This window comes from Sitodiplosis mosellana, unplaced genomic scaffold, assembly GCF_009176505.1.
Source record: "Sitodiplosis mosellana isolate CC-2019 unplaced genomic scaffold, AAFC_SMos_1.0 Smas_scaffold_6167, whole genome shotgun sequence".
NCBI lineage: Eukaryota > Metazoa > Arthropoda > Insecta > Diptera > Cecidomyiidae > Sitodiplosis > Sitodiplosis mosellana.
In genome coordinates this window covers 4,205,427-4,220,427 of record NW_022601408.1, presented here as the reverse complement: position 1 = coordinate 4,220,427, position 15,001 = coordinate 4,205,427, and the positions used below count along the sequence as shown (strand labels likewise).

At 35.0% G+C, this 15,001-nt stretch overlaps 2 protein-coding genes across 2 annotated transcripts; one reads left to right on the top strand and one right to left on the bottom strand.

The window, feature by feature from the left end:
- Nucleotides 1-6,517: 6,517 nt before the first annotated feature.
- LOC129575691 (homeobox protein bagpipe-like) lies at nucleotides 6,518-8,816 on the bottom strand. The gene is made up of 3 exons (XM_055459621.1): nucleotides 8,112-8,816; nucleotides 7,189-7,712; nucleotides 6,518-7,042 (listed from the first exon to the last, which is right to left on the bottom strand). Exons 1-3 carry the CDS (start codon nucleotides 8,548-8,550, stop codon nucleotides 6,725-6,727), a joined length of 1,281 nt encoding a protein of 426 aa, XP_055315596.1. The 5' UTR covers nucleotides 8,551-8,816; the 3' UTR covers nucleotides 6,518-6,724.
- Nucleotides 8,817-11,241: 2,425 nt separating this feature from the next.
- On the top strand, nucleotides 11,242-13,384 carry LOC129575690 (muscle-specific homeobox protein tinman-like). The gene is made up of 2 exons (XM_055459620.1): nucleotides 11,242-12,164; nucleotides 12,382-13,384. Exons 1-2 carry the CDS (start codon nucleotides 11,588-11,590, stop codon nucleotides 13,050-13,052), a joined length of 1,248 nt encoding a protein of 415 aa, XP_055315595.1. The 5' UTR covers nucleotides 11,242-11,587; the 3' UTR covers nucleotides 13,053-13,384.
- Nucleotides 13,385-15,001: the final 1,617 nt, after the last annotated feature.

Below are 15,001 nucleotides of genomic sequence, written 5' to 3'. Positions count from 1 at the left end.
AGAAAAACTTTTTAATTTGGGCATTTAGAGGAATCTACCAAAGAGATGTTAATTATAGGTTGCCATCGTATCAATTTAGATGTGATAATTTGAATATTCAAGCGCTTTGGAGGCGGCGTATAAATGCCTCGGTATTGTTAATTTATGATCTCCTCCTAGGAAAGTTGATTTGTACAGCGCTCAGTGAAAGAATTGTATATACGAGACGATTAGACAACAGAAAACAAAGAAATATAAGAAATAGGGATTTAGTTAGAATTGAAACTTATGGCACGGACTATGCTCGTAATCAGCCATTTATTGTAGCGTGTAGAAATTTTAACAAAGTGAAGCAATCGTTTTTGGACTCGGCATCAAGGCAAATATTTAGTAGAAATGTATTCGATTTAGACAACAGTATTTTTGAAGAATTGTATGTATAGCGAATAGTGGTGGTCACGGTCGGAGGCCGCAGAGCGCCACTTCGAAGTCATTAGGGCTGGTGGCTAGGCTATTCGATTCGGAAGTGTCTCACTGCTTGTCAAATTGTAAATGAATTGTATAATGTTATTCAGTCTGTGATTAGACGGTGAAATAAATAATAATAATAATACCATGTGCTAATTGTTGCCAAACCGATTACGCATGAATAGTTTAGATTTATTCATAAAAGAAAACCATGTGAAACGACTTAACAAAATAAACTATTTTAAAGTAGTTATGAAATAAATTCAACTATGGTCCGAGCTTAAGGATAAATAAAATATATATTTTTTGTTTTTTTTTCTCTCTCGTAAAATACGTAAATTTTCGATAAATTTCCAAACCCCAGAACACTCAAGTGCGCTGTTCTCAATGAATTAAGTAGAAAATGATAGATACAAGTAGAAGAAAAGTAATGTACATAAAGTGTTTTCATTGAGTTGGGTAGTATCGAGGCCACTTTGAGAATATCATTGAAGTGGCACAGACTTAATGGAATTATGCAATCTATCTACAGTTGTACATTTTTCGATACGTTAATATCTTGATTATTCTATTAACTTGGATGTTAGTATATTATATGAATCGATAAGAATAATCTTGACTTGCCAAATTGAGTGAAAATAAATGTGAAACATAGAGTTTTTTTTATATGGACTTTACGACAACAACTCCATGTTTCACATTTATTTTCACTCAATTTGGCAGGTCAAGATTATTCTTACCGATTCATATATACTAGCGCTATAAAGCACTTTCCTTGTGAGAGAAAAAAATGTTTACTAAATATAGTGAGCTGTCTATCACCAATTTCGTTCATTTGTGTAGCAAATATGCCAATATGTATATGAGTGTACAATATTTGGAATTCACTATACAAATGAACAAAATTGGTGGTGAAACGCCAAAAAACCAACATTGTAGCAATGAAACTAGTTTAGCTAAGTGCACAACGGCAGGCCAAAAGAAACCTATACCCAAAATTTGAACGAAATCGACCGAAGTGTTCACGAGATATCGTGTCTGAACATTAAGAACACCAAACAAATATTCTAATAAGATATATTAACCAATAGGTAGTTAACCAGCGGTCAATTTTTCGACTAGTGACATTCGAAATTTGTTCAGGCTCTATCTCTCTCCCCAGATGTGGAATTCGGTTTATTTTTTTTCGAAAATAAAGTTTAAAATTTGTACTTTCGTCGGATCGAGCAGCGAATAAAAACAGAAATTTCAGAAAAAAATTCCCACAAGAAATACCCACAAATTTGTACTGAATTTCCAATTTTTGATCGCTGTTTGAGAAGAATGGGAGGCACATCTCACGATTTGTGAAGTCTACTGTTATTTTCAGACCAAAATTGATAATATTTGAAAGTATCACGCAATTTAAAAACAAAATAAGAATCCTGGTTAATGGGTTATTAAAATTTTATTGTTCGCACAACTGTAAATCTATGAAATCCAACAAAGTGGAGCATACGATTCAATGAGTGCGTTTGAGAGGAGATTAAATTCAACTGACTTTGATTGAAGAAAAAAAACGAATGTTGATTTCGTGAAGTTTAAAATCTATTGAAAGAAAGTTTACATTTCAAACAGGCTAATTCGTAGAAAAGTTGTGTGTTTCACGTGTACTCTATCGTGATTCCTGAATTACTGATAAATTGGAGGTCAGTACAGTTTTGCTAGAAAAAAATAATAATTTGCTACTCTTTCGCGTAAAATGAATATTATGAACATGCTCTTCATCTACGTTTGATCGAAGATGTTTCACAAATAAAAAAAAAACAACTTATTCCTCTTGATTTGCCTTATGAAATTGAAATGGGCCTCCCAAATTTAAGTGATACCGTTCATGAAGTGAATACAAACATATTATTACTAATGGCTAAAAATACTCATTCCGAAAGATTAAAAGAGTTATCGGGCAAATCGTTTAAGAATCTTTAATTGGATTTTTTTTTTCTAATTTTTGGCCTGTATATAGCGAATATACAGACGAAATCTACTTAAAATCACATTCAAACACGTCCGAAGAACTCATTTCAGCGTGAATATGGAAAATGGAAACAGCATCAATCTTGTGCAAAAAACGAGATGGTCGAAACACTGAAAATAAAATTTTAATGAATCAATGTGTGGAAACTTTTTTAATCGACATGATACCTCTATCATTTGAAAAAGTTTTCACTGAATCAAAATGGAAAAGATAAATTGATAAATTTGAGGTTGTTTGCTTAATTTGGTGCGTGCGATACGTGACATTGACTGAATGGAATTGACGCGCGAAGGTAAATTTACGGCCAGTGTGTGCGTTGTTCGTTTCAAGGAAAAGATCAAAAGTACGCTTGTTAGAATTTAGTCAATTTCTAAAGAATTCATTTGATTTTTGCTTAACACACATTCAATCAATTTAATGTCAATTATCCACCCACTGCTACTTTCCGTGCAATTTTCTTTTCATTTCGGAGTACAAGACATTTGCCAACACAGCGCAATAATGATGAAACGGGTCTGCCGGATGAATCAAGTGATTTTCTCCTGTATTTTGTCTGCGCGCACACCGTAAGATTTTCGTCATATTTGAATTGGCAAATAAGGACAGTAATCAAGAAAAGTGAAAAACGTGCGGGTGAGCGAATTGCAAAAAAAGACCCATAGAATTTAGATGCGGAGAAATATCCTCTGTGGCGGAGCTGTGTGCAGAGAAAGCAGTGTAGAACATTTTACTATTTTCTGTCTCCACGCTCCATTGCTAAGTTCGTATTATATGCATTACAGTGTGTATTGGAACGACACCAGTATAATGTGCTGCACCGCTCTCTCCGCACACAGCTCCGCCGCAGAGGATATTTATCCGCATAGCAAATATATGAGGACCCAGCAAAGGAATCAAGATAGATATTTCAATGAAATTGAAATGTATAAGGAGCTTCGTGTTGATGTCGCGCATTCAGGCAATTGCTCAAGTGTATACTTTAGATTAGGGCATCCAACGACCGATTACTGCTTTCATTTTATCTTTTTCCTACTCTCACTTCTAGCTGCTCCATACAGACGTTGTCGTATACAGCATGGTTAGCAGCTCAAATTATATATTGAAAAACATTGATTTTCGTTCCTTTCGGTATCGCATTTATTCGATGTCTCGATTCTTTTGCCAGCTTTTTCTTGGCTTGACAAAGCCATTTACTCTTGACTCCTTTAATTTCTTAACTTATTGACGACCTATTATCCCTTTTTATCGTTTGAGAATTGTGAGAAACAATTTCGTACGAGCACGAGGTAAATTCACTTCACTTTTCGTCTAATATGTATAGTATTACACATCACATCACATCGGATGTGCTGAATAAAATTAGGATGAGTGACATTCTTTTTCCCAGTCTCCTTTTAACATAATCTTTCCTTTCAATTCCAGCCAATATCGGTAGTATATTTAATTTAATATGGCATTTTACAGTTTTTACAGTAGTCACGACAAAAAGCGAGCAATAACAATTCGAAACCAAACCAAACAAAACACTCGAACGAATTTGGGATTTCGTCGAGAAAATGGTTCATATAAATAGCTACTGTTTACTTTTCAACATCCGATGGCTGTCAATAGCTCATACCAATTTGTAGAAAATTAGTGAACAAAGAGTCAATCATCTAACGTCATACGGACGTAACAAGGGGGATAAAGGAGCATCCGAAACAAAAAACCAAGAAGATGAATGCCGTTCATTTCAATGACTTTCATTGATTCGTTTGTTACAAGAGTTCAAGTGTATTGTGGCTAATTCGAATGTGGTTTGTTCGTTGACTTATTTCCATCAATATAGATATATGGCGTATGATGCATGGAAGGAACAAAGCCAGGGCACCAGAGGCGATAATATGTTGTGAATTAAAATCATTGAATTGGACGAACCACAGTAATGATGAGCACACGGACGAAGGTACACACTGAAAATGATGCTTATAAACCAGCACGGCTCACAGCTCCGTTCAATTCAACGCGATTCAACGAGAGTATGATGTCATGTCCTGTCCTACAATGCTTACGTCAAATGCAGAGTGTGCGATTGAGTGAGTGAGTGAGATTGCGTGAAAGAGAGAGAGAGAGAGAGAGAGAGAGAGAGAGAGAGAAAGAGAAAAAAATGAAGCGCATTGAAACGAAAAAGTTGGCTTAAGATTTTGTTACGAATAAATTGCGGATAATTGACATATTGTTCGATATTTCCAGTCTCGTGTCGAGCGACCACAGTGATCAACGACAATAACAATTTCCATTGCACACTCTGTTATTATGTAAAGACCGATTTGACTTGTTGTTGTTACCGCTCCGACGAAGAATTACCGTGTGTCGTGCATGAGGGCGAGATGTTCAGTGAATTAGGCGTAAAAAATTGGAGGGTTGGAGGAGAAAAAATAAACGTCTTTCCCGAAAGTAGACATCGTCGCACGTCATACGGATACGTTTGCTCTGCTCAAAACTTGTGAGTGTCATACAACAAGTCCCTCCAAAGAATATGCAGTTAATAAATAACCATTGTCGAACGATCTCGCCTACAGCTTTATGTATCAGCTACAAGATAGTTACGCATTGTTACGGATGACTGAAACGAAGTTTGATTTGATATTCACATGGAAATTTTAACAATTCATTTTCATATTTCAGTGGAAACAACGCTTGCAAAATGAAAAAAATACACGATTTGTTTCAAATGAATTTTAAACTTATGGTTCCATTCAGAACTTTATTACCTCTTATTTTTTTACACTTTTGAATTTCTAGGAATTTATTTTGATTCTTTTTTCCATATTTAACTCTAACCTGCTCTAACCATTTTTAAATCTTTAACTCCATTCATTTCAAGGGATGAATCTATGTGAAACATACGTTCTCAAAATTCCGTATTCTGGGGGATTGGTTTTCTTTTTCTACAACTATAGTTCTCAGACTCGAATCTATAATTTGAATATGAATTGTGTCGCTGAGCATAAAAATGGGGATTCAGATCTATTATAGCAAGAACCGGACGTGAAAAAATTGTTTCTTAAAAACGCAACATGAATCTCCAATCAACGAGAATGTAACATGAACTAAGGTTGCTACAGTGTTCTTATGATGCGCTTTAGAGTGGTGCGAATTCATGTTGCATTTTTAAGAATCAACTTTTTCATGTTACGTTCTTTGAGATATTGCTTCTTTGTTATATTCTTTCGATTGTTCTGTTGATGTTGCATTTTTCAGTTTGATTTTATTCATTCATTATTATTTAGCATTTGCATGAAGACATTCATTTAAATTGAATTTCATCAAAGTGATTTCGAGACACAAAATACGGTATTAGAATCGAAACAAATTTCAACTTTGTTTTCGATTTTCGGCTGTGTTGCGACCGTCTACATGGGAAGTTTGCATGAAAATTTGTCTTATATGGCAAATCTAGATGGACAAATTTTAAATATCGGCAATCACAATAAAACTCACCATTTGTACGATCAGCGGCTCCGAATAATTCAATGTATTAAGATTTTGGAAAAAGTAGAGAATTTTTGCATGATTGGTTAAAAATAATAATTTCTTTCGAATAATTGCATCAGGAGTTCATACTTGTCAGCACTAGAAAGAGGACGTAATCGAGCTCCGCTAAGTGATTATGTCATTCAACTCTTTTGCATTGAGTTGTATCCTGTGCGTTCATGCTAATGCCGTACAATATGCGGAGCTCGATTACGTTCTCTCTCTCTCTCTCTCTCTAGTGCTGACAAGTATGAATTCCTGATGCAATTATTCGAAAGAAATTAATATTTTTAACCATTTATGCAAACATACTCTGCTTTTTCCAAAAGCAATCTGTTGAATTGAAATATTCGGAGCCGTCAATTGTACAAGTGATGAGTTTTATTGATTATGCTTGCCCAATACATAAAATTTGGCCATGTGTAGATTTTCCATATAAGACAATATTTATTTTTAGTTTATCATACAAACTTCCCATGTAGACGGTCCAACCCAGCCGAAAATCGAAAACAAAGTTGAAATGTCAATTTTAATACAGCATTTTGTGTGCCCAATCCATTGGTGTTATCGGCACATCGAAATCACTTTGATAAATGAATAAATTTTTTAAGAAACAATTTTTTTTTTCACGTCCGGTTCTTGCTATAACAGATCTGTATTCCCATTTTTATGCTTAGCGTTACAATTTCTCTTATTTGTAATGTTCTTTGGATGATCAATGTGACAATTGTTTTATGTAAAGTTTTAATCGACTTCAATATTATCTTCGTCTGGTTGATCCCGCATTTTTTCCTCATTCGACACAGATCTGGAACGACATGAACTTTCCATACGAAAATCCACCACGGATTTGCTCAAATGATTGTTGAATGTGGCATTTTGGATTGTTGATGAGAAGTTAATAGGAGACGATGAATTCTCAGGCGATGTCGTACCACGTCGAACATTTGATTTCATTTCACTATCGTTGATGGTTGATGAAAAATTATGCCCTTTTGATCCGTTCGGTGGATAAAAATATGGAAATGGAACATGCATCGGCACTCCATAAGCCAATTGAATCTGGTAAATGAAAAATACATGAGTTTCGAAAATTTATTTTTATATTCATCGAATTATCGTTTGCTTGGCACTATTTAAAATTTATAATATCCAGCAACTATTCCGTTTATTGAAATAAATGTGAAAATTTATGATTTGCAACTTACTTGATGACGATACATGTTCAAAAGGGTTGGATGGTCAATGTTATGTCCATAGTGGGCTGCGGCTGCAGCAAGAGCAACAGCAGTTGTATTCGATGATCCGTTGCTGACCGCTGTCGATGGTGTGCCATTCGATGGCATAAGCATGTGACCATAGGATCCATCTTCGCGTACCAAAATCTGAACGGGAACCCGTTTTGTCGCATTCAAAACCGTCACTTCATGCTGTTGAATTTGTTTTCGTTTGGTTTTATAGCGTCTATTTTGAAACCAAATTTTAACCTGTGTTTCTGTTAGTCGAAGATTTTTTGCGAGATCAGATCGTTCAGGCCCGGATAAGTAGCGCTGTTGTGCAAATCGACGCTCTAATTCAAACACCTGAGCGTGGCTAAAAGCGGCGCGTGATCGCTTTTTACGCTTTAATGTTAATGTGTCGTCCCCGAGTGATGGTGATCGTCGCAGTGTTTTATTGTTGGAATGTGCCTCGTATGATGAATTTGTTTTCGTCGGTGGAAGTGAGTCACAATCTAAATCAACCAATTAAAAAAAAAAAACAATTTTTTTAATGGATTCGTTTTCCTTTAGGTGCATTGAATTTGTACCATTCACTATTATCATTTCAACTGACGTGAATAACAATGGAGTTTTTTTTTCTTTCTGACCAATTCTTTTGTTATCTTTGTTAGAAAATTCACAATTTTGTCATGCAAATCAAAAGGAGAAGGAAAAAAAGTTACTCAAAACTATTAACTAATTGACGATTGACACGTGTCCTTTGGCATGCATTACGAATACTTTCTTTCACCGATGGCACTGAACAATGTAAATACCCTTTGGATTGAATTGTTGCCATGGATTCTAATCAATGAAAAATTGGTTTTCGCTTTGAACACATTGAATAATGAAAAATTTCAATCGTTTCTCACCTGAATCGTCACCATCGGCACACCGTCTCATGTCTAATGGTCGCTCGAACATCAATGGAAAATTGTAATATTTTATGGATTTCTTTTCAGAACTAGAGTCCCGTTTGGATTTCACATCGTTTGCACTATGAGTTTTACCACCATTATTGTTGTTGAATAAGTAATTTTGAGCAGAATGACGTAGAGATGATTGATCAATATTTCCATCGTGTTCATAATTATGCGCCGAATATTTGAAGAATCTCATTGAGTTGACGAGATGTTGTGGGAGCTCATCCGACGGCTCGTCACATTCACTTTCATGCATGGATTTACGATCGATTGGAGACAAATGCCCCGAAGAACTACAGCGACGAAATATTGTCGTATTGTTTTTTGTCAAAATATCATTTATTGAAAACGGAGTTGATTTTAATGTCGACGTTAAACTTCGTTCCATATTCAAAAGTTCGCCAAATCTTGCGTGCAAATTGTTTGAATGTTCTCTGATTTTACAATTTTATGTTGAAAACTTTACGTTTTGAACTTAGTTCTTTTTTTTTTTTTTTTTCTCAAAACGATTCACCAACGAAATTCAGCACGAAAAATTCACTTGAATGTATATAATATTAGTTTCAACTAACTAGATTTAAATAATCGATTAGTTTACAAAATCACAAAAACAACGGTAAAAAAATGATTCAACTCAAACTCTAATCGACCGAACGGTTTGCCGTTCCGAAATGAAATAACTGAAAAGCCATGAAGCAGCCCGTTTTTGTTATGTTTCAGCAGCAGCGCGCGCAATTTATGAGTGAGGAAGAAAAGAATTACGAACATGAACTGGCATATGTACACTCAGACGCATGTAATAGCTAACGAATATAACGTAATCATTGGCCCTTACATTAATATTTAATGTTTCCGTATTGCGAGCCGCATACGATACTCAATATATGTATACACACCCGCACACAAAATAAAAATAGTCAAGAAGCCAAGCGTAGGCCGTAAGACGTTAGGTATTCACCTACTTTTGGTTTCGATGTATAATTTTGCGCACATGCAGAAGTTTTGGTTTATTTGTGTGTGTGTGTGTGTGTACGTGTGTGCCGTGCACAATTCAATTTTATCTTTTGAATGATTCACATATACAAGCACTCTGACTTCGAGTTTGGTCTATCACACACGCTGCACGTCGTGCGGTTGTCGAGTATAAAGTCGAGGGGAAAAATCTAAGAACGATAAAGTGAAGGTTAATACGTTCAAAGAAATCTGCTTTCTTATTGGGTGTTGCCGTTTTCTTTATGCTTGTTTTTGATTGGTGATTGGTCAAATGACGCATATACTTACGTAGACCCCTAACATTGTTGCATAGTTGGGCTTCTGAATACAGTCAATTTATTTGGTTGAGACTCTTATGTTACAAAAGCATGTCGCAATACATTTTCTCCCCAGAAGTGGAAAAGACGGAAAATTACTCGATTTCAATTATATTGCACTGTTTAACCGTATATACGGAAAGTCAAAATTGTCGCTCATTTCGCACTTAAACGAAATGAGAATGTAAGTGAATTACGGTCAAGACAACCACATACTTCATATACTTAATGAATAACGCGAAAAATGTGCGACGGACATAAAAAATAGATTCACACACTCAAATATTCTTTTGTCACAATAATCTTAGCATTTGAACACAAAAGAGCCAAATTTTAATTCGATTGCTTATTTTTTTATCAATTATCGCACACATTTGATTCCAGTAACACTCAGACGAAACGCCTTCAAAATCATAATGTATATTCATTTACAGCATGTGTCTCGCGCGCGCTTCCCCCATGCAACCTGAATATGATACAATTGTTATTCATGTAACATAATAAGGAGAAAATGAAAATAATACTGGCAAAATCACTGAAGTAAACGTAATAGGGTTACAAAAGATCTGCTGGAGTCAAACAGCGACACGAAGTGCTCATGTAAAGAGAGTTCTACAGTATTATTGCATATAAAACAGAGAGTATTTTTAGAGTTCATCATCAGCTTCATGTTAGCTGAGAATTTAAGAACTCATTTCCATCGCAATCGCAACTGATTTCTCGAATGGATTGAGAATGGGCGTGAGAATAAAGCAAAATACTGGTTGTTTGAATTGAAAATTCTAATGAGCTGTGAATATTTTTGTGGCAATTCTACTCACAAATTGAAAATTAAAATTTATTATTCATGTGACAACATGTTGTCATTATTGCAATAATTAAATATTTCCAGACTCATTAATAGCGGCCAAAAACAAATGAACTGAATCGTTTCAAATTAAGATCGGAAAAGAAACAATTAATTTATATAAACAAAAAAAGATTGTTATGATTTCGATTTATTGTTTGCGTTGGATTTTTGTTGTTTCTCAACAATTTTCGACGATCTTGGTTTCTTCAGATTTTCATTGAACTGTAATTTTCCAATGTAGCCGATAGAATTTGAACGGAATAGCTGAGCATGGAAAATATTCTAAAATAAAGCGCATTTTAATTTGATCAGAAATTGCGCTCCAAGTAAAAGTTTTGAGCATTCAGTCAATTCAAAATACATTTCAACAAAAATGTTCTTCAAAACGTTTCAAATGTTTCGGCGTTCATACACGTTGGAAGCTTTTACGGCGAAGTTGCCTGTAGATGGAGCAATGAAGCTCACACGTTCACAGTCTCATAAGAACAGAAGCAAGGCGGAAAATTTTGAAGAAGTGGGCGGTCCATAATCAACTAGCCATTTTTATTTTTTATTCGCTTTATATCATAGATATTTTATCTATAAATGAAAAATAACACCAAAAGTAAATTTCAGACAAAGAATGAATAATATTTGGAATTGTTTTGAAACGAAAAAAAAAAATGCATTTTTACCTAAAGATTAAAATATAAATATCAACTGAAGATCATGCGGACATAGTACAACAGCCGTGCTTTCTTATCTATATTCGAATCCATTGGTTGCATATGTTTGGCCGTATGGTATAACGATGTTCATGAAATAGTGGGAGAAGAAGTTAACAAAAACAAACGAATGATCGAAAACAAAGTGCACAGGAATATGTTTGGTGTTCAGTCGTTCGTGAAGCCTGCTTCGGAGTGGTCGATATAATTCGCTTTAATTTTGTTTTATTATTTACAAACTTGAGAAAATTACTGAATCGCATTTACAAGTTTAGTTTCAATTGACGCCATGAGTGTTGCAAATCTTACCAGTTCTACTTTCTAAGTGCCAATGATCACCTCATAGTAAGCGATTTGCATTTGAACTATTTTCGAAGATTTTTCAAGTGAATCCGGTGTATGAAAAAGTTTTATGTATATTAAAAGTCAAAAAATTACATTCGAAAACCAAAAGTCAATCCACTCGTGAATAGCTAGCATTGTGAATACTAATTGATATTGTGCCATTTTTTTTAATTCTCACAAAAATCCAAAGTGCTCTACCCAAAGTGATATAACAAGATGCCGCAACAGTATCATTCATTATCCGATGCAATGTATACCGACTACAGACAGCCACCACCACCACCCTCTTATCAGGAAAATTATCAAATGATGTACCCACATTCCAATTTCCAACACTATCGTTCGGCGTTAACATCGTCTGGTGCAAATGATTTAGGATACGAATACAGTCAACAGTATTATTCTCCAATTCCATCGACAAACTCATTCGGAATGTTGAGCAGTTTTAATGGCAGTGGCAGTGCATTCTCCAGCAACTTTCATGCGTCACCTTATTCGACCAATTTTCATGCACCACCGTATCCAATCTATGATAATCTTTCCACTTCGCCTACAAATACTCTCAACACGAAAATCGATCTACAACCAGCGCAAAATGGTTCCATCGAAAGTAATTTGATCAGAAATAGCCCCGTCGAGAGTAGCGATCGATCGGAAAGTAGCATCAGCTCGAAATTGGAAGTTTGTTCCAAAAGCGACGAAACATTGACTGAATTATCAGAGAATATTGACAATTCGGAACAGGCTTCGATCAACACCGTGTATCAAACGTACAACGAGGAAAATATTTCGAGTAAGTTTAACATTATCGATTGATAGTTGATTAACAATTTGATTCTTCTCAAAATTTCTTAATCGCATACGAAGTGAAGTTACTTAGAGTGTTCAATATGATTTGGAATTTGTGCGAATGCTCTAAGTTTCGCTTTGAATTGTGCAAAAAAATCCAAATGTCTGAAGGCATCAAAATCAATAAATAATTTTAATAAGTCTCTTCTGCTATTAAACAGATTCATCGAATCAACAAATCGTATCGTCGTCCCACAGTGAGCTACGGAAAAATGGAAAAATTCGCTGCAAACGTAAACCACGTGTGCTGTTTTCACAATCACAGGTGCTGGAATTGGAGAGACGCTTTCGGCAACAACGTTATGTATCATCACAAGATCGTGAAATTCTTGCACAATCGCTGAACCTAACGGCTACACAAGTGAAAATTTGGTTTCAGAATCGTCGATACAAATCGAAGCGTGTTCAAATTGAAACCAACAATAATTTCAACAAAAACCACAATAAGAGTAGCACAATAACTAGCCCATTTAAGATTGTTGAGACGACACCAAGTGAAAATGATTCCATCCATTTGGATGAGCTGGAGGGCCCACAGCGGAAAAGCAAGCAAAAAGATCAACCATTACTGAATCAGTGTGATGATGATCATGTAACCAAATCCAATAATTTTGAGATATTGAATCCCATGTCATCGTCAAAGATTGATACTGATGTCCATGAACCGTTTTACGCAAACCGAAGCACCGTTGTGTCACCACCGTATTCATCAAATCTGTACAATGCGACCGGAGGCATATATCCGATAAATCAACAGCCATACGATCAATACAATAACATAACGCCAGCATCCAGTTCATTCAACTGCTATGATAAAATGTCCTATTGGTAACGATGTGAAACGATTATCAGACACAGAGACAAAGCACACCAAAGTCATTACTGCAATATCAAAATAAAAATATTAAGATTGAATCTAGTGCTAAAACCAAAATCGATTTCATCAATGACAACAGCTCATATTCTTGAATAAAATTAGGCTTAGATTAATGTTCTCTAATGCGCAAATCTCCTTTTATTTCCTTGTCATAATTTACCGGGTGAAATATTACAAATTTCGTACCGCTTGAAAAGATGTGAGCATAGGATTTGTATTTGCAATCGAATTTTGTCAAATATTTTTGTAAACGGAAACTTATAGGAACATTTTGTACACAAGATCATTTATTTTGGCGGTAAATAAATTTATTAATTTCAAATAGAAAAAAAAAAAACTTCAACCGTGTTTTGAAACATTTTTTTAAATCATGAATTTTGGACATAACGATTTCCTGGATGTAATCCTAATTAGGACTGCACACGATAAAGTCGATATTGGTTGACGATTAATGGTTGACTCAAATTCATGCTCGATCGTAGCGCGCGTGAGAGGACCATTGCCGACAATGATATACAAAATATTATTTAAATAAACCAGACACACGTTACGGTTTGAATTGGAAAAATCTAAAAGGGCATCTGTTTTTCATCGCAGTTCAGACAGCTACATTTGATAACCCAAAAATGTAAAACGAGCACAAAAACACAATTTATTCAAAATATCGCAAACGCGTTTCAATTAATGCTACCAAAAGCAATTTATTTTCTCTGGGTGTCTCTTCTTAACTACGGCATAAGAAAAAATACATTTTTTTTTATTTTCACTTATGCATATATTTGATTTGTCTGCGCACGCTATGAAGTAAACTGCCTGCTTTTCGAACATGAAAATTTGTATTCAAAAAATGCCGTACCAACTAAGCAAGCATCAATGATAGTTATTCATAACTTATTTCGTTCGTCTAGCCTTGTTTTAGCATAAACACTTATAAATCGTGTATCTAGTTCACTGATCATAAGTGACACACGCACAGTCACATGCACTGAACGGGTTCACATCGAACAGACCCAAGTACTTTTCTTTTTGTTTTTTTTTTTTTTTTTATTAATTCTTGAATGAAAATAGTTTCAATACAGTTCAAATTTCATAGCGGAACAATTTCAGTTCACTCCCTCAGCATTATGACGGCCTGTGTGCGTTTTCTCTTTGTGTATGTTCTTTTTTCTCTTCTTCTTTGTAAAAACATATCATGTAATTGCCATTGCTCAACTTCAAAATTGATATTTAATGGATTTGAATTTTAAAAGAATAGCTGGGAATTAAAAGGCTGTTGAGATAAAGAACGGCACAGAATCCGTCAGTTGGCGGCAAAAATTGAAATGAAATCAAGCGAACGGCAAACGAATTATCCATCAATCTCTGTTTATTGTTATCCAATGTTTTGGATTATTTCAAATGGAAAATTGGAAATTGAAAAATTGACGCGTTGTGTCTAACTTGCTACGAAGCGATCGGATTGATTCGGCGTTGAGCCGTGCGTTTCACATATATGACAAATATTTAGCTGTAAATTATTGTATGCATGCGCGCCCAGACAAAATATGAACTCTTTGATAGATGCCGTGATAATAAATTGAAGTCCTTAAATATTTGGCAGAAAACAAGTTGACATCGTTGCTCGTTCTTCTTTTTCAATATGCCGAAAGATACATTTTTTCTTCAACTTTGAAAACTTTACAAGTGGAATACGCGATCGGTATACTGTTTCAATTTTTTTTTTTTTTTCAAATGAAAATGCTCAGACTCCCAACATAAATTGATACAAAAGAAAACGGGAGAAAAAACGGCTCAAACATTTACGCTCTTTCGTTAGTTATATTTCGTCGGCGACACACTTCTTTCAGTGCATTTTCTTTTTCGTTTCTATCGTTTGTTGGGTGCTGAAAACCACTGGCGCGGCC

Coding starts and splice junctions, on each gene's coding strand:
- LOC129575691 (XM_055459621.1), bottom strand. CDS start 8,550: ATGGAACGAAGTTTAACGTCGACATTAAAATCAACTCCGTTTTCAATA. Junction 7,713..8,111: donor TGCCGATGGTGACGATTCAG/GTGAGAAACGAT, acceptor TGGTTGATTTAG/ATTGTGACTCACTTCCACCG. Junction 7,043..7,188: donor TGAACATGTATCGTCATCAA/GTAAGTTGCAAA, acceptor TTCATTTACCAG/ATTCAATTGGCTTATGGAGT.
- LOC129575690 (XM_055459620.1), top strand. CDS start 11,588: ATGCCGCAACAGTATCATTCATTATCCGATGCAATGTATACCGACTAC. Junction 12,165..12,381: donor CAACGAGGAAAATATTTCGA/GTAAGTTTAACA, acceptor GCTATTAAACAG/ATTCATCGAATCAACAAATC.